This window comes from Marmota marmota, unplaced genomic scaffold (genome assembly GCF_001458135.2).
Source record: "Marmota marmota marmota unplaced genomic scaffold, marMar, whole genome shotgun sequence".
NCBI classification, from domain to species: domain Eukaryota; kingdom Metazoa; phylum Chordata; class Mammalia; order Rodentia; family Sciuridae; genus Marmota; species Marmota marmota.
In genome coordinates, this window is record NW_025999946.1 from 3,385,129 (window position 1) to 3,407,348 (window position 22,220).

The 22,220-nt window shown below is 42.4% G+C and overlaps 1 protein-coding gene across 2 annotated transcripts in view; it reads right to left on the reverse strand.

The window, feature by feature from the left end:
* The window catches only part of Lrmda (leucine rich melanocyte differentiation associated), a 621,294-nt gene that overhangs the window by 484,474 nt on the left and 114,600 nt on the right, over window positions 1-22,220 (reverse strand). Inside the window, exon 1 of one of the 2 annotated variants that reach the window (XM_048801879.1) lies at window positions 18,604-18,746. The exons of the other annotated variant lie outside the window; for it this stretch is intronic. Coding sequence (XP_048657836.1) covers window positions 18,604-18,731 — 128 coding nt within the window. The 5' untranslated portion in view covers window positions 18,732-18,746. Of the gene's footprint in view, window positions 1-18,603; window positions 18,747-22,220 lie in introns of those variants that run through there. 2 annotated transcript variants of the gene reach the window in all.

The following is a 22,220-nucleotide window of genomic DNA, read 5'->3' on the forward strand; positions in this document are numbered from 1 at the left end:
GGGGGGGGGAGGGAAGGAAATTACCTTTGAAAATTATGAAAAATACCTTGTCGGCGTCTCTTTGAGGCTTGCATTTAGCTCTTGGAAAAGATTTCTGCCAAAGGGTGAGTTCTGACAGGGGGAAGATGAAATGAGGGACTGGGGGAGGAGGGGGTGCTCAGCACAGAGGCTGCCGTCTGTCAGAACTGATGACTCGGCAGCTGACGTCAGACTGGGATATTTACCCACCCAGTTCAGGGAGAAGAAAAGCCCCGGCCAGCAACCAGTCTGGCCAAGATGACCACAAAGAGACACATACAAAAACCTGGTCAGGCCCTCAGACCACCAAGAGGTTCCCTGTAAGCGCTAAATGATGTGAGAGAATGAGGGTTAGAAAGTAATGCAGAGACTCTCCAAATTCCATTGAATATAATCCAGAAGAGGGGCTGAAGGCCCAGACCCAGCATCCCACACTCAACATAGCAGAGGGATGCAGGTGAGGCAAGGCCCAGCAAATCTCAGCACCTCTTCCTTTGGGTCCTTCTATATGTGGATTGTAGACATGTCACCTTTCTGTGCAGATCCTGGCTTAAGTAGATTTATCAAAAGGTCATTTTCTTACTTCATTCCAAAAGAAGCAGGGATAACTTCTAATGTAAGATTTTTTTTATTGGGGGGGGGTTGTGTTTGTTGAACAAGGAATGCATCTTAATTTGGTAGAAAAAAAAAAAAACAGAACCAGGAATTGGGAGCAGTGGCATAACAAAGAGGTGGGAACGGGGCTACAGAGCACACCCATCTTGGTAGTGGAGAGAGGGGTGTATATTTGCAATGACAGTGTTGAATATTATCAGTTCCTGGTTGTAAATAAAAGCAGAGAGAGAGGAGTTTTGCCATTGCTTATAAATTCTCTATAGACCTTAAGTCACCCAAGACAACCTTCTCCTCGTCCCATCTCCAGATACACCACTGGTCAAGAACCCTGGGTTCAGGGCCACTTCTACTTCCTGCAGCCCGAGTGACCTTGAAGAAGGCCTTTGGTGTCTCTGGGTCATAGGTTCTTCAGCTATAAAAATGATATAGGGAGTTAGCCAAAGAATTACTAAATCTCTTCTGATTAAAATTTCTGAGAATTCATATTTTTTTTTCTTAAATACTTCAACTTGAAAATTTAGGAGTGGGAGGTATTCCATATAACTCCATGTAAGGAAGACACAGGCTCATTCAAACTGCACTTAGAAATGGGCCCATTCCAGAAAGTTCTCTAGAGCTGGCCATGTATCTGGTCGCATCCTCAAAGGCAGGAAAGAAATTCCCTGACCCCAAACACAACTAATAAGTTTCTCCAATATGGCAGATGGACACAGTTGGGGTGGGGGGGGGGCAGTCACAGGAGTGTTTGGCCACTTGCCTAGCTGGAAGGCCCACCAGCATCAGACACACCAGTCTTCTGTGGCCTACGGTCAGGATGCTGGACAGTGCCACCTATTTACATACCACCTTCATCAAGAAATCAGCCTCAGCTGTGAAGTCAAAATATACTTTTTGGGTTTTTTTTTTTTTTTTTCCCCAACGATGAGTTCACATATTTCAAGGTCAATTGGAAAACGGGTGTGCCAGGCAAAAACAGAAAAAAAGAAAAGAAAAAAAATTGTTTAAACTGCTGCAGCTTTAAAAGCTTAACCAGTAAAGCCCCTCCAGCCTTCAGTCGATGGGAATCAAAACAATGATTTCAAGCTAGTTTATTCCGTCTATAGACAGGATCACTAGATGGAGGCTTGCTCCTTTCTTTTCCTTTTTTCCCCCTATTTCCAAACTGCGATCCATTCTCCACTCCCAAGAACCATTCTGACAGAGTCTATTGTGCAGCCTTCTCAGGACATTAGCCACCCCAACACAAACACTCTTTGGCAATAGAAGTTTTCCGGGTTCTTCTCCCTCCCCCATCCCGCCACCCTCCCTGCTTCTTCACCTCCTAGAGGCAATGCCGCCAAAACCCAGGATTCCTAATGCCTGCCACTTGCTTAGAATTGATTTTCATATGAGCACTGGAGAGAGCCAAGTACCCCTACAGTTCGGAACACTCATCATCTCTGACGATGAAGTCATTTGCTGCCATAAGCAGAACAAGGGTTAATGACCCAAAATCGAATAAATTACTGGATTCAGATCCATCATGACCATTGGCTTTAAAAATAATCTGGAGCAAGTGAGTGTGGACTCGCGCCATCACAAAGACAGACTCCTTTGCTTACCACAATAAATCCTTCCCAAGCGCATCTCAGGATCGCACACCAATTAACATTGCTCATACCAGTGCGCAGGGGGCTGTGCAAAGTGATTCCATAGTAAATTAGTCTGGAAATTGCCTTAACTGTGTCCCCCCCCAGAGGTGTCCTCCAGGTTTCAGATAGGGGAGGTGGGAGAACTCTCCTTCCTGAGCGCCACTCTGTCTGTCCCATGTCTCACCCTGGAAAAGGTTTTTGGGGACACCAGGGAAGGTGGCTTTCAGCCCCACAGTAAATCTTCAGTTTATCCAAACAAAGGCCAGCATGAGGGGGTAGGACAACACAAGATAAGCAGATGAATAAGCAAGATCAATTAGGGTGGTGGTGGTGGGGTAACCTTGCAGCTTCACTCCACGACACAGATCTCAAAGCAAATTTTGCCAGAATGGAGTTGACATGGCCAGACTGAACACAGGGCTCTGCTAAAGGCTGGGTGCCTCCCCTTCCAGTTCTCGGAGGGGAGCGAAAGAGAGAATGGGAGAGGAGGGGAGGGTTGGGCAGAGAGAGGCTGAGGCAAGGGGACAGGAGGCGGGTGAATGAAAAACCGCGAATAATGGCCTGAGGTTTATTTTACAGAGAACAAAATGGCTCAATTTGAGCACTTTAGGCTGTCGAAATTGGCCAGCATGAGATAGAAGGGGCTCCTCGGAGAGGATTGTTACATCGGCCATGGGAGACTGTAGGCCCAGGGGGCAAAGAAAGGGAAAATAAATATAACACACACACACACACACACACACACACACACACGTGGACACCTCTCCTCCAGCCTGCAAACTTTGGGACCGGGAGCCTCACAGAGGTAACATGGCAAGGACCCAACCAATTAGCAAAGACGCCCAAAATGCTTTTCAAATTGCATCTCTAAAGAGTGGGGCTTATCAGACTTTGCCCTCTCACTTTGTGCTCACAAAAACCCACATCTTTTTAAAAAGAAGAAGTCTAGTTTATTATTTAGTAGGAACAGCAGGTTTTTTTTTTTTAAGGGTTGCTAATAATTCCAACTCCCCTTTCAAAAACAATCCACCCCTCACTAAAGAAAAAGTCAGACCGACTGACTAATGGGAGTAATTCAAAGTACCTCAATTAAAATTCAGGTTTTGGCCTTTTGAGCAGTCTATTTAAAGATTTTTTTTTCCTCTAGATTGGTTGTAGACAGATGATTATTAAATATTTATGTGTCTGTGAAAGGGGCTCTTGGAGCTTGGCTCAGCTGAGGGCTGAGCTTTGTGTTGCTGTTGTCTCTCCTCTAGGAGGACCCAGAAAACAGTTACTTTATGTGGCTCCTAAACCACCTGATTTCACAGAGCCCCATGCACCAGTCAGCCAGCCTTAATATGGTGAGACCTAAGCCATCAGCTCTCTTCATGCCCTGGTGGAGTCATCTAGAGCCTTCTGTCAGCAGAGGGGCTACGCACTGTCCTGAACCAGGTCTGAGCCCTGGCTCTCCTCTGGCTAACTCGCCAGCCCATGGGGAGCTCCTGAGCAATTTGGTCTCCCACAGACCTTTCCCTCTACTTATTGTCCTATGTTCCTGGGTGAATTCTCCTGAAAGAGAAGGTTCTAGTTGCATAAATGGAGATTTCTAGTTTCATATACTTTTTAAAGACAGAGTCTGAATCTTGCCTGGGGATACCACAGTGTCCACACTGCTGACTGGCTGCTTGGTCCTCCTTTACTTTGTTTCCCTTCAGCCTGAACCCCCTAGATTGGAGTGGTTCTCCCCACAACCCAGAATCTTCCCTGAAGAGAAGACAGTCAGCTGATCTTAATGTTAAGCTTTCCATGGAGGTGGGGGTGGGGGGGGGAGAGAGAGCTTCAACAAAAAGTACTCTATCCTAAGATAAAGACCAAGGGCATGGGGTAGATGGTTGAAGACAGCTGTGTACTTTGAGTTATTCAGTTAGCAAAAGACTTCTCAAATTTTTCTATGTGTAAAACATAAAATAAATCAATGGATGCCCACAGGATGAAAAACTTGGTCACTTCTATATTCTGGGATATCATGCAGCTTTAAAATATACAGAAATACCTGCATAATGTATATGGGCATTTTAAAAAGAAAGCAGAGTGCAGTAATATTTACATAATAATTCTATGTTTAGGAAAAAGGAACAAAAATTGTATGCGCGCATGTACACACACACACACACACACATGCAGGGGATAGAGGGAGGACAGAAGGAATGGTACTTTGATGAAAGGGGATGGGTCTTTCTCATTTGGCTTCTAGCAATAAGGATTATTGCCTTTCCAGTATGAAAATAGATATCAAGAAAATAAATACTTTAAAAGAAGAAGACATATTCCTCCAAATTAACTTTGTTGCAGCAATCCCCAAATCTATCTGCAATAAGATCATCTGAGAAACAACTTAAAATGCAGATATTAGGGACCATAGCTGGAACTTGTGATGTAGACCTGGGATGTGACTCACCTGTACCTGTCTGACACTGCCTGTATCCCTCAGTTTCCCCATGTCTTTCAGACAATATGCAAAGTTTGGTAATGGGTAGATCAGCAGATGTACCAAAGAGACACCCAATTCTCTGCCTGCATTTTCATGACAAGATTGAAGACCCACAGAGGCTGTTGTGGCAATAAGAAGAGTGATCAGAAAGTTTACCAACCAATCTTCCTTTAAAGCAGGGGAAGTTACCTACTGGTTCAGAAAACACTCTCTACCTTGAACACAGGTATAACAGGGTAGATCTACATAAGAACTATACCTCAACATACTTAAAGTTGGATCATTTCTCTTTATATTATATGAAAATTTACTCAGGGGTACAAATGCCTACTTTTTAAAATTAATTTTTAATTGGCATAATTACACATAATACTGGGATTCATTGTGAAATAGTCATGCATGCACATTAGATAATTTGGTCAATTTCAATCCCCAGTGCCTCTCCCTTCCCTCCTCCCCTCCCCTCCCTGGTCTGCTTCCTATCCTCTACTGGTCTCCCTTTATTCTCACAAAAATACCTGTATTTATAGCAAAGTATCTTAAAATTATTACCACTGAAGCTACAAATACAAGTAGTAACTTCGCTGTGAACCTGTAAATAACCCATTCTTTTTTTTTTTTTAATTTTTTATTGTGGGTTGTTCAAAACATTAAAAATTTCTTGACATATCATATTCCACACTTTGATTCAAGTGGGTTATGAACTCCCACCTTCACCCCATACACAGATTGCAGAATCACATCAGTTACACATCCATTGATTTACATATTGCCATACTAGTGTCTGTTGTGCTCCGCTGCGNCAGGCTATAGAACTCTGACTTTATAGCCCACCTCCCAATCGCCATCTGATGCCAAGCAGCCACAGAAGATGAAGGGCAGGCAGCTTGGCCATTCCTCATTTCCATATAACATGCTGGTTAGATATTTTAGAAAAAAATTATATTCCAGGCCTTCCAACGTTGGCTGGCTGCTTCTTCCCTGAACCAGACATTGTGAGCTCAGAGATGGCAAATTCATTTCTCCTTCGATTCACTTCCTGTTCACCAGCCACTGACTCATGTTACCCTCCTGATGAAACCCCAGGGACATCCTCTACAACTGTGCTCCAGCCACTGGGCTATGGAACTTTGCTGTGGCAACTGGAATTAACTAATAGTCATGGCAAGTGCCAAAGGCATTCTCCTTGAGTCTCAGGGCACTTACATGATACCCAGGCCAGACCCAACAGTTCTAGAAAAGTCTTTTAGATAAGGCCATGCAGAGACCCCGAGGTATCAGATTTGGTTTGGGGTAGGTGGATACAAGACCATCTATTCTGAGAGCATTTTATAAGGAGTTACAGGCATAGCACTGAGGGATTTGAAATGTTGCAGATCTGGAAAAAAAATGACTCAAAAATTCAAAACTAAGATTAATAAAAGTTTTGTTAAATTTCAACAAAAACAAACCTGTCCCTTGATCAGTCAAGGAAAATCAATTCAAGATTTAAAATGGCCCTACTTGCTGATGGGAAGTCTGGGTTGACAGAATACTCGTGTTGGCTAATAACTTCATCTTTGTTTGTGTTTACTGTGCTTTGCAAACGTAATACAGCATGAAATGGATGGACCCATGTTCCCAAATGGGGGAAGTCCAGGACCAGGCAGGGCACAGGAAGCCATAAGGAGGAACAACCAAATAATGGAAAAGAATTTCATACCCTCTAGCTCTGAAAGAAGACAGGTTCTCCAGAGAGCCAGGGTGATTGGATTAAAAAGCATCAGATCCGGAATTGGGAAACCTGAGTTTGATTTCTAGCTTCACTTTTGTTAAGTGGTAAGACTTGGGAGGCATCCCCAGTGCCTAGGACTGTGTCTAGCACCCAATAGACAATCATGCATTTGGCAAGTGAGGGAGACTGAGTCATTTTATTTTTCCCCAAAAACTTTTGTTTTTCACTTTCTTATACAATGAAACAAAACAAAACAAAACTCCACAGTGGGCTGGAAGCTTAAGCAGATACCTTTAAGTTACTCCCTCTCACCTCCCATGATGCGAAGTCAGGTTGTGGTTGTTGCTGAGACCTGCAAAATATTCCTTAAATATTAGGGAGGAAAAGGAAAGGGGATGGCAATCCTCCCACCCAGCCATCTCATTGCAATGATAAAACGCACTCAGAGTGACCTCTAGGAGCACAACACTCTCATCTTCCATAGCCCTGTCCTCAAAATAAGAATATTTCAATTTTTAAAACAAGGGGGGCCAGGCATGTTGGTACATGCCTGTAATCCTGGCATCTGAGGCAGGAGGATTGCAAGTTCAAAGCCAGCCTCAGCAACTTATTGAGGCCCTAAGCAACTTAGTGAGACCCTGTCTCAAATTAAAAAATAAAAAAGGGCTTGGGATGTGGCTCATTAGTTAAGGGCTCTTAGTTTCAATCCCTGGTACCAAAACAAAACAAAAAACCCTAGGGGGAAAAGTGGCCTGTTTAAATTTATTTTGAAGTGAAAACACACTCCAGTAAAACACAATAGTGCAGGGACATTCAAATAAGGAAATGTGGCTCTTTGCAGGGACTCAAAAGAAACAATATAAATCCCAGTGGGATCAGGACAGAAGAAGGGGAGTAGAAGTGGGGAGCGTCCCTCCCTAGGTATCCCTACCCAAACACCAGACCAAAAACAAAATTAAATTGATTGGCCTATGAAGAGTGGAGGAATCAGGGTACCAAAAAAAAAAAAAAACAAAAAACGTGGGATGGCTAGGAAAAGTTTAGAGGGCCAGCTGCGGAGAGCAACTTTCTACAGATCCTTCCTACACTGTGAACAGGGTTGGGGAGCACACTAAGAAATCAAAAGAAATGTCAGTGGCTAGAGGCCACAGGGGTACAGGGGATACAGGGCAGAAGGATGTGTATATCAGAGAATAAGAGCTCCCCCCAGAATTTCTTAAATCCTAGTCTCTGAGCCCAGGGTAGCCAGGTTGGCCCCTTAGGTGAGCTGGGAGTTCATGTTTACCAAAGAAGAGGTTCGAGGTTCAAAGCATTGTCTGCCCCTTCTCACCTTCCTGCCAGACAGCAAGAATCAGCAGCAGCTTGTAAGCCCATGACCCTGGCTGAGGGAAACTGTACAGGAAGCATCAGGGAGCAGGCACAGCTAAGGATGTGGAAAAAGGGGTGGCCTCAGCCTATTGTTACCAGAAACAGCATCTCCTGACCCTCACCAAGATTCACAGAAACTGAAGCAAAGTCCAAGACGGATGCCTTTTCTCTGAGGTACACACACACTCACACACATCCACAGATGCTCACACTTGTGCACTCTCTTTCTCTCTTCCACATGTATAAAGGCCAGTTCTCAAAAGTCCCAAACCCATGCCCTAAGGCTTCCCAAGTCAGTGTTTTCTAAAGAGGCATCTGAAGACCCCTGGGGCATGGAGAGGGGGCAGGGGCACTGTGCTCCCTGACAAAACAGCATGCCAACTCTCATTTACTGTATGTCATCAGACCTCCAAGAAACCCTCTAAGGCAGGGCTGAGAAGGTCTGAGGAGACAGGTTTAGCAGTGCATCATGGGGGTTCAATGAACATGCCTCCCGCCAACACACACACCAAATGGCTCCTCTTGCCCAATTTGATTGACCATCTTTAAGCCCCACCCCAGGCCACCAGTTATCTCCCTAAATTCCAGGTTTTACCTCTGGCATTCATCTTTTCCAAAATCTCCAAAGGGAAAACAAAAGGATTCAGAACCATCACGGGGCAATGTTGGAGCACTGTTCTCCACTCCCTTGACCAGCCTGAGGCTGGAAGAAATGAAAGCATGCATGGGAGTCAGAGCTGTCCCTGTGCATGCAGATGCAGACCCCAACCCAACCACCTCCACGGAAGGAAAGCTGACAGACTCCCACAAAACATGGCAGAAGCCATCTTCATTTGCAATATTTATTTCACACATCCCTAATTATTTCAAGAGGACTTTCAGAAGGAGGTAATGGGTTCCTTTTTATCACTTGCCACACATATAATGTCAGGGCTCCAGCATTCATTAGTGCCACCCTCTCAGTCCCCAACCCCACCTCCACCACCAAAAACCCAAATAATTTTGAAAACATTTTTATCCTAAAATGTTCCCTTCAATTTAAAAAAAAAAAATTATCTTCAAGAGAAGAGATTTCTTTCCATTTCAATCCCACAACAAGGAGAATGTCAGCCCAGCTTTTTTTTGACAGACAAATTATTGAATCAAAGAGAAAATGCCATTAAGCTCACAGGTTAGCAAGTGTCAGGAATGGTTTAAAGAGATATCCCCATTTATCTTCCAAACATGCACGAAATGTCACTAATGTGTGTTTATCATGTATAATCAGACAAAGAAAATATCGAAATAAAGTACTCCCGCATACAATAGAAATCTCCTTCCATCCTTCAAGATATCAGTGCTATTCAAATAGAATAATAATGATGAAGCCTCTCTCTTGAAAATGGAAATCAAGTGAAATGTAGATAGAAATGATTTTTTTTTTTTTTTGGTAGTTGATGTACATTTCTAAAGTGCATTAACAGGAAATCCAGAACTTTTTAGGTCAATTATATTGTCAGTATTGTCAATGCCACTGAAATGAATACTGAAGCAGTGCCTATTCTTGCTGGAATCAAGCTACAGAAGTCCCTAGATTGGGGACTTACAGAGGAACTGGAGACACATTGGAAACCTGACATTATTCAAACATGCATATATATATATATATGTATATATATATTTTCATTCAAATCGATGTAAGAACCAGGCATTTCAGCTTACTCTAAATCTCAATAGGGAGGAAAAATCCACAGCTGATCTAAAATCTGGCTTTATTTTCCTCCCTTTCCTTCCTTCATTATGACAAAGCTTATTTTTGTAAGCCAGGTACCATGACGATACCAAATTTCAACTTCCAGATAGGTGCTTTGGACAAGAGGTCTCTACTACTAACTCTGCATTGGCTGGACCCAGAACCATGAGCTGCCCACAGGAGAGAAGAGAGTCCTGGGCCAGAGGGTCTGGCTTCGAGAAGTGGGGAGGGATTAGGCTTTTCAAACTGGAACCACTTTCACCCGCACTGCCTTCTCCCCAATATCCTACTGGCTGTGGGACATGGTATTCCCAGCCTTCAAGAATGTGCCTTTCCCAAGAGTAGTAGCCTTCTGAGATGTGCCTTTCCCATGGCTGTTCTGGTCACCACTGCAGGACCAGTCTATAGTGCAATGGCCATCAGGTAGTGGACACTGCAGAAGTTGGTGGGTGTACCAGTGAATGGGGGGCTTAAAGAAGGGGTTCTCCTCTCAGCTCTCTCCAGCCCCCAACATTCTTTTACTTTCTTTCTTTCTTTTCTTTTTTTTTTTTCCCCCTTCAGGTACTGGGAATTGAACTCAGGGTGTTCTAGCACTAAGCTACAATCCAGCCCTTTTAATTTCTTATTTTAAAATAAGGTTTCCCTATGTTGCCAGGCTGGCCTTGAACCTGTGATCCTCCTGCCTCAGCTTCCCAAGTCGCTAAGATTACAGGCAGGCACCATACCTCCTAGCTAGTACCCTGGTTCTGTGAGTTTCTAAAGCCCTGTGGCGGGGGAGTAGTCAATATGAGGCAACATGTTGTCAACTCAGAGGAGTTTCTGCTCTCTCTAACTAATGACATGAAATCATACCACAATGCCCCACTCCAGGTACAGAGTAAGATAAAGGTCCTCTGCTTTATCTTAGCCAGAAAGACAAGAAACAATGGGATAAAACAAGGGACATACAAAAGTAAAGAATAGCATCAAGAAAGCAAGCTCCAGAATCTGCCAGCTTCATTGTCCCATCATTTGGTTGTGTGGCCTTGAGCTCTAGATCCTCACTTTAAAAAAATAAAAAAAAAAAAAATCACAGGGGCTGGGGATGTAGCTCAGTGGTAAAGCACTTGGCTAGCCTAGCACTGCAGAAAACAAAAACAAGAAGAAAAAAAGAAATATGATAATTGTAACCTTTACTTCATGAAGATGATAACTTTACTGTGCCAAAGTGTGTGAAGTTCTTACAACAGTGCATGGTCTATAACAAATGCTCAATAAATGCCAGCTATTATCTGTAATTACTATCATCTGGTTTTTTTCCTCCTTGGTTTTACAAATAAGGAAAATGAGACTCAGGCACTAGTGTGACTTCTTGGTACCTTACTAGTAGCAAGAATGGGGCCAGGAGGCAGGTAACCAGAGGACAGGTGGTCAGGCTGCTCCATTAGTTACTTATTAGATGCCTGCTGTGTACAAAATCAATGGGGAAGCAAATTCTAGAAGATAAGGGACTAAGAGAAAGAAAAGCAGGGAGACTTTTGGAGACAGGTCTGAGCATAAATTCTTGGGAAGAGGAGTTCAAAGGACTGACTGTGGCTGCAGAGAAGAGATCTGTCATGTCCCAGGAACATCATATGAAATCCACCAAATGGGACACTCTTGATTCTTTCACAGCCTCAGGACTGTCTTCGTCACACGTCATTACAACTCGCTGAATGCATTTTGGGCTTCAGCCCCAGATGAACTTTGAGAATTGGGACTGACCTTACCCATCTTTATACCCCCTGCACCTAATATAGCACCTGGTATTTGATAAGTATTTACCTAAAATGTTTGTAATTAAAAACAGGAGACAGGAAAGCAAGCAGGCAGATGGCCTGGCTACCAACTGACAGCACCGAGTAAGGGAAAAGTCCAGAAAGCCCCAGAAGCAGTGGCATGGATGGGATGAAAATTCACTTCGTCTCTCTGCATCAGCTACAGAGGGGCATCAGGACCACAAGTCCCAACTGCCACCATGTAAGATGCTGACCCTTGTCAACAGTACTGTTCTTAATTCTCAGGGAGTAAGAGGGGCCAGCAAGGCAGATGCCCCCCGCCCCCCACAGACTCCTGGTAGGAGCACTGTATGCCCTTAGATAAGTAGTAGAAGTTTCCTTCCAAAAAAAAAAGGAGAATAAAATTCCTACCTTTTTATCTGATATTTTAAATACTAAACCCTCAAAAAGTAGCTAGAAATATCCTGGCCATTCCTATGTCCTGAGACATACTTCATACTAAATAGACGAGGAAACAAGTGAAAAGAGCCTAGTAATTCTACAATAGTACAGTGCATCTTTCATAACAAAACAAATATTCAGCTATTAAACATTAGAGGTCCAAGGACTATTTATAACAGAGGTAAATGCTTATGAGTAAATGTCCTTAAACAACTTAATATTCTATAGAATGATCCCAGCTTTAAAACTACAATCTACAGGTATATGTGCAAAGACATACAAACAAGAGTAATGTGAGTGGATATATATACCAGATGGTTTCATTTATGAAATGTGGGAAAAGCTTTAAGGAGATAATCTTAATCTCTTTCCTCAAGATTTTTATTATTTTTTAAAATATCTATAATGAATATGTACTATTTTCGTAATCAGGAAAAAAATCAAACACAATCTTAGCAACTCCAGTCCTTTTTACTTTATAGCACTATTTTGAGATCAGTTACAGAAACGGATTCAGAAACCTTTTGAAAAGATTGGAATTATACATAATTCCAGAGACTGTGTCATTGCTGGTCCCTAAACATTTGTGGAAAATATCATCCTCCTCAGAATCTAAGATATTTGGAGCACAGAACTGTCTTATATAAGTAGACTACTATCATCTTATATAAGTAAACTATATAAAACTTCAAACTCCCCATTTTGAAATAACAAATTCACAGCAAATAATCTTCCTAATTCTGAGAAGTGAAATTACTAATAACTGGGAAAAGTCAACCCACCATCATCAAAACCAACCAACCAGAGAAATTTTACATATTAGTGACTCCCCCATCAAATATTCTGTAATTTCAGACCAGCAGCCCACCCCAGATTGTCTAAGTGACTCCCAATATGTTGAGAAAGAAAGAATTCAACCAATAGCATTAATTTCTATAAACCTCAACAAGCAAATTATATTATGGAGATTTTAGGACCCAACTCTAGCAAAATGTTTATCACTTGAATGGCTTTGAAAGCATAAACAGAATGGATTCTTTTCACACACACTTTCAAGCTTTTAAATTGTGCTTAATTTTGTTGCCTTAAAAAACAAGTTGGCAAACTTGAGAGTTCAGGTGTCTCGAGGTGAAGTACATTCACTGAGTCAGTTGGACAGTCACTGACCAAAAATGTAATTATTCCTTTCAGGAATTTTAAACCCCGAGATGTCCTAAGGGTGACCAAGTTCCAAAAGTTCATCCTTGAACACAATCCAACTAAGGTCACAAAATAAACTATGATCATGGCAGAAGGCATTACATCGACTGTCCATGACCCACTCATCACCATAAGCCACTCAATCACTAGAGGCAGAAGAGTCAGTCAGGGAGGTAAACTGGCTTGGATTAAAAGAAAAAGCCCATAGACATGTCTAGCATTATATGAATAATATAATTTTGATTCTTAATAATTCAAAGCACATTCACTTCTGTTATTTCATCTTAACTTAGCTATAAGCCTACAGAGACACATATGACAAAGGCTAGTAACCTCATTTAAGAATAAGGAAAGAAGTTCAAAGAGGTAAAATGTTGACTTGGCTAAGGATTACACTGTAATTAGGAAAGCCAGAATCATAATCTATTCTCCTACCTGGAGATGTTAACTTGCCTAAAGGAATAACCAGTTGCAACACAGCTATTAGGTCAACTCAGAAATCAAAGCTAAGGTGGGGATCCCAAAATCATCCTGTGGACTCAAGGAAGGATCGGGGTGGGATGAAGCAAGCTGATTTCTCTCAAGAAAAGGTATGAATTGGAAACTTGGCCTTCCCCAGAAGGCAGGTGCAAATATTTCACCTGAAATATTTTTTCCTTCTGAAAAGAAGCAGGAAAGAATTATAAACCACTCCCTACTCCAACCAATTAATTCCTTCTTGCTTCACTCTAGGGCAAATACTTGGAAGTTGCAGGCAGAGCCACCAACCTCTGGAGCTTGGAGGATATTTTCCATTCTTACCCCCAATTATACAAAGAATAAGAAACAGTAAACTTAAAACATTCTACCTCTCAAAAAAAAAAGTTGACATGTAAGCATGAGCATCCCATAAAATACATGTAATAATTGGGAAGAGACCCAAGTAAATGAAGGGAAGATCAAAAGAGAGGTATGAGGCAGCCGCATTCAACTCTTTGCTCTTGAAAATTTAAATGAATACTCCTTGAGAGCAAACTACAAAATGCTAACCTTGAAGTGTTGAGTGGCAGGAAGAATTATGGGTTATTGTACTGTCAAAATGCCAGACAGCTGTATGTTGAGTTGCTGCGTTATTTAGACAATCAGAAACTTGGAAGCTAATGTGACATATTTTTTTCGGTGTGAAAGCTCTTGACATGTGTCATGATAATTTCTAAAGGGACAAAATGTTATATTAAAAACACAGTGCCTTCAGGAGATGGCCTCATAGGTAGAACAGCCCTGAACAAGGGAGGCAGGACATCAACAACCTCAGTTCCCCAGAGATGAACACCGTTTTCTTCCTGTTCAGTCCAAAAGGTGGTAGTCCCAGGAAGCATGGAGCATATAGACTCTCTTCTCCTCCTCCTCAAACCAAAGAAATTTTTTTTCCCAAGTCAGGTGCCTGACTGCAGACTGAACTGAGCCAGGTAAAGCTCACTAATTGCAGAATCATCTTGAATCTGTAAGAGCAATATGGCGCTCACATGCAGTGGATGCTACCATAGACCAGGAGACTGCACAAATCCAGGGTGCAGATGGGGCTACAATGCTGTCTCTGTTCTCTGCAAGTTAGTTTACATTTCATATGTATTTCTTATGTGTCTGTAGACAAATATAAACAGATGGAGTGGCAGCCATCTGATGGGACATTTTGAGCTTTGGATCTTAGGTTGGCCTCAATATATAAAGGCTTAGAGTGGGAAGTAGAACCTTTGGTTGTACCTGAAATTCCACCTTCAATGTTTCAAGGACAATTAAAATACAAATATTTTGGGGACAATAAGCACACGCAACTCCTATCAGTTATCAATGACTTAGGATGAAAAGAGGTTTGGAGAACTTCTTTTGATCTGGTAAAAACAGTGGGTGTTAGGGACCTGGATGAGGGAGGAGGTCTGGGGACAGGCAGAAAAAGTTAGTGAAAAGCCCTGATAAATAGAACCTGCAGAGATTCTCTGTACAGATTACCCTCTCACCTTTGGATTTTTGTTTTGATCAAAAGAAAGCAATCCCAATGAAGACAAGGAGGTGCTGGAAAGTGATAGTGCAACGGCAGTGTTCCTCTTGTTAGAAGCTTTTCCAGGCACTGAACACAGATCTCATCCTGAGACCAGCTCCACAGTACCAATAACACAACCTTGAACGAGTTAATTAACCACAGTTTCCTTAACTGCAAGATGAAGACAACAATAATAACATCCTCAAATTGTAGAGCAGGGCCTGCCAGATGAAGAGGACTCTACCAAAACGTTAACATCGCTGCTCCTTCCCCTTTCTCTTCCTGGCTACCAGTTACTCCCAATCTACATTGCCCTCTACGGGAGAAGTAGAATTCCCCTGGAAACCCTTTCCCTGGCAGCAAAGTAGCCTTTGATCACACAATTTCCTTCATTCCATCTATGTGATCCCAGATAAGGCTGCAGCCCACACCCAGTCGAAGAAGCAGCCAACACCTCTCCAACTGCATGGTGCTGAGATGTGAGCCCACTTCCGAAACAGGAATCTCCCCACCACTCCAATCTGAGTCATAGATAAAGACACTCTCTCTCTCTCTTTTTTTTTTTTTACCTTATTGTTACTTTTATTTGACAGTTCTGAATGTTAAGATAATACCCCCAAAACAGAATACTTAAAAGCCAATATGAAGCCAGAGGATAAGACTGATAGATGAATGAATTTGGAGCTGACTCCAAGAGCTGTGCTCGCTGCCTATAGTTACTTGGGTAAAATTAAGAATCCGGTGACAAGGCCTTCTGCCTTTATCACACAGCCAAGAATCTCAATACAAATCCACCTGCCATATGTCAACATGGGGAAGTACCCAGACCTCTCCAAATGAGTCTGCCCACTCATGTTCCCCACACACTTAGGGAGAGGAAAGAGTCAAAGTCAGCTCAAGGAAAGGTGGCCCCTTTCTCCAATATCAGGGATCATTTCCCGCTGAAGCCAGGACATATCTATAGCCTGTAGTAGATTAACAAGGCTGATGTGATCACCAGAAACCTCATTTTAATGAAGCATTAGAGGATTCATAATCACCTACATTGCACATAGATGAAGAACTAGGGACTTATGTACCCAATTTCATCCAACTCTCGCTAAAGTTGTGGCAGTAAACAGACAGAATTTCTATTTTAGATGGAAAGAATATTCTTCCCTACTGTCTAAATGAAACACCACTGACCACCCACTTTTCTAAGCTTCCCTTTAGATTTTAAATACAAGTCTTTATTCACAATAGTCATGCATATTGACTATCCCTAAGAATGGCACCACTCATACACATTTAGTCATCAAAAATAAATGCTTTGGAGTCTGTGAGACCTTCATGCTTGCTAGCTTGTGACTCTATTGGGTTTATTAACCTGTCTGGACCCCATATTCTTCATGTGCATAATGGAAAGACTATTGCTCACTGGTAATATTTTTTAAATTAAATGAGATAATAAACATCAAATGCATGGCCCAGGGCCTAAGACATAGACAATGCTAAATAAATGAGTTATCATTATCACCAATAAAAACAGTTTCTTGACCTCAGCTCTCTATGCAGGCCACTAAACACATTAAGGATATGTCAACACTTTGTCCACTTGAATTGATACTCTCATAAATCAGGAACAGCTGACTGCTATACACCTAGGTGTGGGATACAGGAACACTGAGACTGTATATGGAAACAGGGGCAATGTGGAGTGACATGAGTGGCACTTAGATAAGAAGCCAGAGATTTAACTCTAGTCATGGTCACCTATAACTGTGTGATCTTGGCCAGTTGACTTGATTGTGTCAGGCTTCGATTTCCTGACACAAACAAAAAATCCAATAGGTTATGAACTACAGAATCATTACTTCCCACTCATCAACCTGGGAAGGTATCAGTCAGGGAACTCCTTCCTTCTAAACATGGCTATGACTCAAATTTTTTTCAATCTAGCCCTTCTGGAAGCTACCATTATATAGTTATCATCTGTAATAAAACTTAGTCACCATCTCTAAACAGGATGATTCCTGAGATTCCTGTCTGTTTTTACATGTTCTGGTTTAATAACCTATTACAATTCTTGGAGACGTAAAGATTCAACCAAACCTTCATCTTATAGCATGAAGAGGTCAGAAAGAAGCTTCAATTGGAATTAAAAAAGGTGAGGTAACATAAATGGGCAAAGATTTTCAAGGGCAGAGGAGCCCTGGTGTGTATTAGGAACTCATTTACTGACTGTTGCTTTGACCTTATTTTTTTAAATTTCCATTTTTCATTCAGTATTCATACCTATCTGGTGTTCTCTATCTCTTGCTCAACAACCAATAATTATATACCCCTCTAACATACATCTTTATATATGGGTGCATGTGTGTGTGTGTGTGTGTGTGTAATTTATTTTTCCTAATCCTACTCTGACACTCTTGCCCTAATCAGATTCTCTCTTTAAGCCTCATGTACACAAATCTGTGTGCTACTTTTGGCAATTCTAAGTTGATATTATTTATTCTCATGGTGATTGTGTGAGCTATCAGCCCCATTTTATAGATGATGAAACTGGAGTCCAGAAAAGTTCAACAACTTCCATCTGAGATTTGTGCTACCTTAGGGAAGAGTTGGAATCCAAACCAGGTTCCCAGACCTCAGCGTGGGGCACCCAGAATCCCACACAGACTCCCTTTGTATTGTGCCCAGACTTCCTACATACCCACAATCCTTCAGTCCTAATCTTTCCCACATCTCTCATCTGGGTCCCAGCAGCCTCAGGCACTTCCCAAGCACACAGTTCACCAAACTGGGCCATTTCCTCTTTATTATCTACACAAATATTCTTAATTATTTCTCCTCCAAACCAAAGTACTTATTTCTTATTTATGGGTGTAAATATAAAGCCGGCAGGGCTCATATTTCACAGGGAGCCATTCTGAAGGCATCTAGATTCTTCCAAATTTAAGGAGCAGGAGAGCTGATTCTCTGCCCGTTTCATTATAAAGGGGTTTACCATAAATATTAGAATTTGAATTCCACCCAAGTAATGCATTAATAGATACTAAACCATTAATAATTTCTGTACTTTTTCATAAATGGGCAAAGTCCAATAAATAAACTATATCTCTTTCACAGCAGAGCAGGGTTAACAAGTACCAAGGAGATTTCAAAGACAAACTACTGGTAGGGGCTGCCAGGAGGTAAGATTCATAATGAAACTACAAATTCTGGAGACCCATTTTTTACTGTCTGCCATGGCAAGTATCTAAAATTAAATGCTAAGCAGAAATCCGTCCTGGAATCTGACACACAGCAGTTTAGGTAAACAATCTCCGAAATTAAAAACAGATTCTAGATAATAAATAAGTCCGTGTGTGGATCTCTCTGATAACAGATACCTCTGCCTGATAAATCAAAGGCTGTAGCCCTACAGAGCCTTTCTAAATTAGGCCAGATGATTCACCTAAAATATTTCATCTTGTGTCGCCTGTCTTAATGAACGGCAGTAATGGATAGCTTCTTACCAGTTACTGCGTCAGGGCCAAAGGCCTCCAGGCTAATTATACTGAAGGCCTAAGGAAGCCAGCTGGTCTGGAAGCAGCCCGTGGGTGAGGTGTGGGGTCTCAGGAGTAAAGGGGGTTTCGCCATGATACTCACTTACCCAAGTGAATAATCTGAGTCCATTGATTTCATCTGTAGCCGCCCTAGAATTCTAGAAGCCTGAGTCAGAGATGCCTGATAGCAAAAGGAAACAGCCCAGGGGGCAGAAGAAGTGAGTCCAAGCTTCATTAAGTCTCGTGGTTCAAATCTGGGCAGAGATCTCTAGGCTTCAACTTTCCTCAAGCTGCTGATGTGGGGGGATCCAGGGGCAGGAAGAAGAGGCAGGAGGGGGAGGCAGAGGAGAAGCCACATACTTGACTTTGGGAGGGTGTTAGGCCTTGAGAAAGTTTTTAGCAGAGGAATAACAGGGGTCTAATTTAACATTTCATCAGAGCACTCTGTGTCTGCTCTGCTGGGAAGAAGACCAAGCAGGATTCTGCTATTACAGGAAAAGGAGTATTTCATTGCAGGATTCTGTTCTGAGCCTAGAGAATTCTGGGGCTGTTGGGGGTGGGGGGCACAAAAAAGGGGACTGAGTCAGGGTCTTAGGATGGTGTGTTGTGGGTGGCACAGTGAGGCAAGAGTGGGGACACACGACCCCCCCCCCATTCAAATGGAGCCTGGGGAGCAGCTTGCACACCTGGACCCACCTCTGTCCCTCATGTGCAGTCTTCAAGGCCAGAAAAACCAGGAGAGGAGGAACAGCGATGGATGGGAAGAGGAAAACCGACCTCTCCCAAGTCCCCCGTCTTCACAGCAGTCACTGAAGCAACACGAAGCCCTGTGCTTTTTAAGCCTGGGGCCTGTCTCTTTATTAAAAATGAAAACAAAATTTTCTCTTTAAAAGGGAGAGCTTGGTTGGAAGCCACGGACCATATTTTATCTGCGTTTGGTGTCAGCGCAAGTGGCAAACACACCATCCTAAGAGGAGCCATCTCGCCTCGTGCTTCAGAGCAGAAAATGATGCGGGGGTCATTCCATTAGTGATCGCAGCTGCTTTTAAACGAAACACATATAACCTGAATCCAATTAATGAAAGTATCCGGCAATCCTCGCTGGTGCTGGTGCTGAATGAATGCTGAAACCTTGCTCATTCACCAGCTCCTCGTTGCCTGATAGTTCAAAAATCTCAAAAGCACATGCTAATTCCTGAATGAAGGAAATTATGACTCAGCATCCCTTTTGGTTTTTTTTTCTCCCCCGCTTGGGGAGTTGGCATTTGCTACCAGGCTGGGCTGCACTGGGCAGCGCTCCTTTCCTGGATTTCTGCTACGTCTGCAAGGGGCAGGCAGGTCCATGGGCAACATAGGGACAGTGCTGGGGTGGGCTAAGGGTACCCGGTTACAATGCCAGTCAGAGGCACTGCACCTAACCCACTAAACATACCATAGGGCTCATCTTTTCATTCAATGCACCTGTGCAACTTCTGTTATGCTCATGGACCACTAAATACCCTCATTACTCCTCTCTGCTTCACATTGGAAGTTCGCAGTGCTTGAGGCAATCAGGCATTTGATGATGTCTCGAAGTAGCTTCTGATTGTCAAAATTTTGGGGAAAGGGCATGACTTCCAATGGATGGAGGCAAGGGGGGCTGTAGAGTGGCCTACAATGCATAGGACTGTCCCCCACACCAAAAAATTATCTAGTTCAAATATCACTAGTGCCAAGGTTAAGAAACCCTGTTCTAAGTTAACTCATTTCTCCTTTATTTTAAATGGGAATTCTATATAACTATTACAAAGGAAAGACTAAGATCACCTGTTGTAAGTTGAATGTATTTGGAGACATACGTACAGTGGAAACAAAATAATATTAAGTTTTAGTTAGATATAGTGGCCTACCGAAGGCTTTGAGCCTGAGGGTGGCTCTCTTTGTTAAAAAACAAAACTGTGTGTAATAGAAATGTTAAAGACATATCAGCTTGAAACTGAGACTTTCTCAGCTTTCTCTGTTTAAGTACAAAGGAAAAAAAGATAACTGAAGAAGGGGATAGCTTTTCTCCACTTGATTAATGACGTATCCACGCATTTCCCAAATGGTTTCAATCCTCATATTCCAGGGAGTCAATCTTGGTATTCCAGGGGAAGGAAATACTTCCAGAAGAGAATAAGAGAATTTCAAGGGATTACAGTTGTTTTATTACCTACTCCTCAGCCAGAAGATAAAAATGATATTTTAGTGATTTTTTTTGAAATCACTGGAGTCTGCTAAATAGTGTGTTACTCAAAAAAAAAAAAAAAGTTCATTATAACTCATGACTGTCTCCTTACTCTTAGATTCTCCAAAATAATAGGTACTAGAGATGGCTAAGACTCATGGGCCCAAATAACCATATTCCTTAATTCTCTAGCCTAGAACAAAAGGGATGCACAGAACAGAAAATGCAGTCTATGAAACATCCCGACCCACCCCTGGCAATGCGAGCACCCTTCTGCCATGTCAGTGTCACCATTCATTCTGTGCCCTCAGAGCAATGGGCAACCTTGGGTTTTCTTACTTTCCCACCTTCAATGAACCACCATGTTGAGCACTCTCTCGGGGCCTCTTCCAGTTTCATCTTATCTTTCTTTGGCAGGTCCCTGCTGCCTGACACTCATTCACATTTCTTCAGAAATGACTTGGAGATACATATCCACCACACCATCCCAATCCCTGAGTTCTGTGGTGCCAGCTCCATCTCAGGATCCAGTGAGGCATGCAACCAACTAGCCAGCGAGTGATCAGATCTCACCGTCTGCTGAGGCAGTTGGGTATGTCACCTAATCGGGACCTGAAAGATTCAATTTGGGGTTTTATGGAACCACTAGAAAGAAGCGATTACTCTTTTTTGGACTAGAGAACATGTGAGCTTTGTGGTGTTGGCGCCATCTTGTTATCCTGAGGGGAAAGCTCACCTGCAAGTCCATGGGGGGAAGCAGTGCCCAATGAGGAGGGAGAGAGATCACTGTAACTGTGCTGTTTGAGTTTGTGGCTCAGCCCAGCCTGAAGTCTTCTCCATTGCTGGACTTTTCAGATACAAGAACATTTCATACAACATTTCATCTTGCTTATGTTAATTTAAGCTGGGATTCTGATTAATAAATCAAGCAGGATGCTAACTGTCATGTTGGTATCTCTAATATTCTCTTTGGTTTACTTTCACTCCTTTGTTTTCTGAAATGACTTTTCTCACTAACTTCCTTCCCATTTTCTACTCTTTCTCAAGAATTATCCCTCAAAGTTTAAAAAAAAAAAAACAAATATAAGAAAGGTTCTGCCACCCTCTCGTGTCTGCCCACCACCAACAAGCTATTCCTTCCCCTAAGATCACTATCTAACCCCTCTGCATTTGAGGGGACAAGTAATGGAACCACAGATAACTGTGTACCCATAAAGCCTGCATTATTAATAAACAGCCTACTTAGGCTGTTTTATTAATACAGGCAACCAGAAAAAATATTCATCCTCATTCTTATGATATAGTGTTCTCAGGCCTTATACTTAAATACTGGACCATTTAATTTTATGAATTGAGGTTCATTATGAATGCTTTTTGGACAGAGGGTGAGAAGGAGTCTACAACCCTATGGCCTTGAGCCCACTCCTCTCAAACTGGGGATTTGGAAATGCAAACTGTGATGTCTCCTGCTGAAACTGAGTTTGAAATGTGAAATGCATCCCAGGAACTGAGAATCAT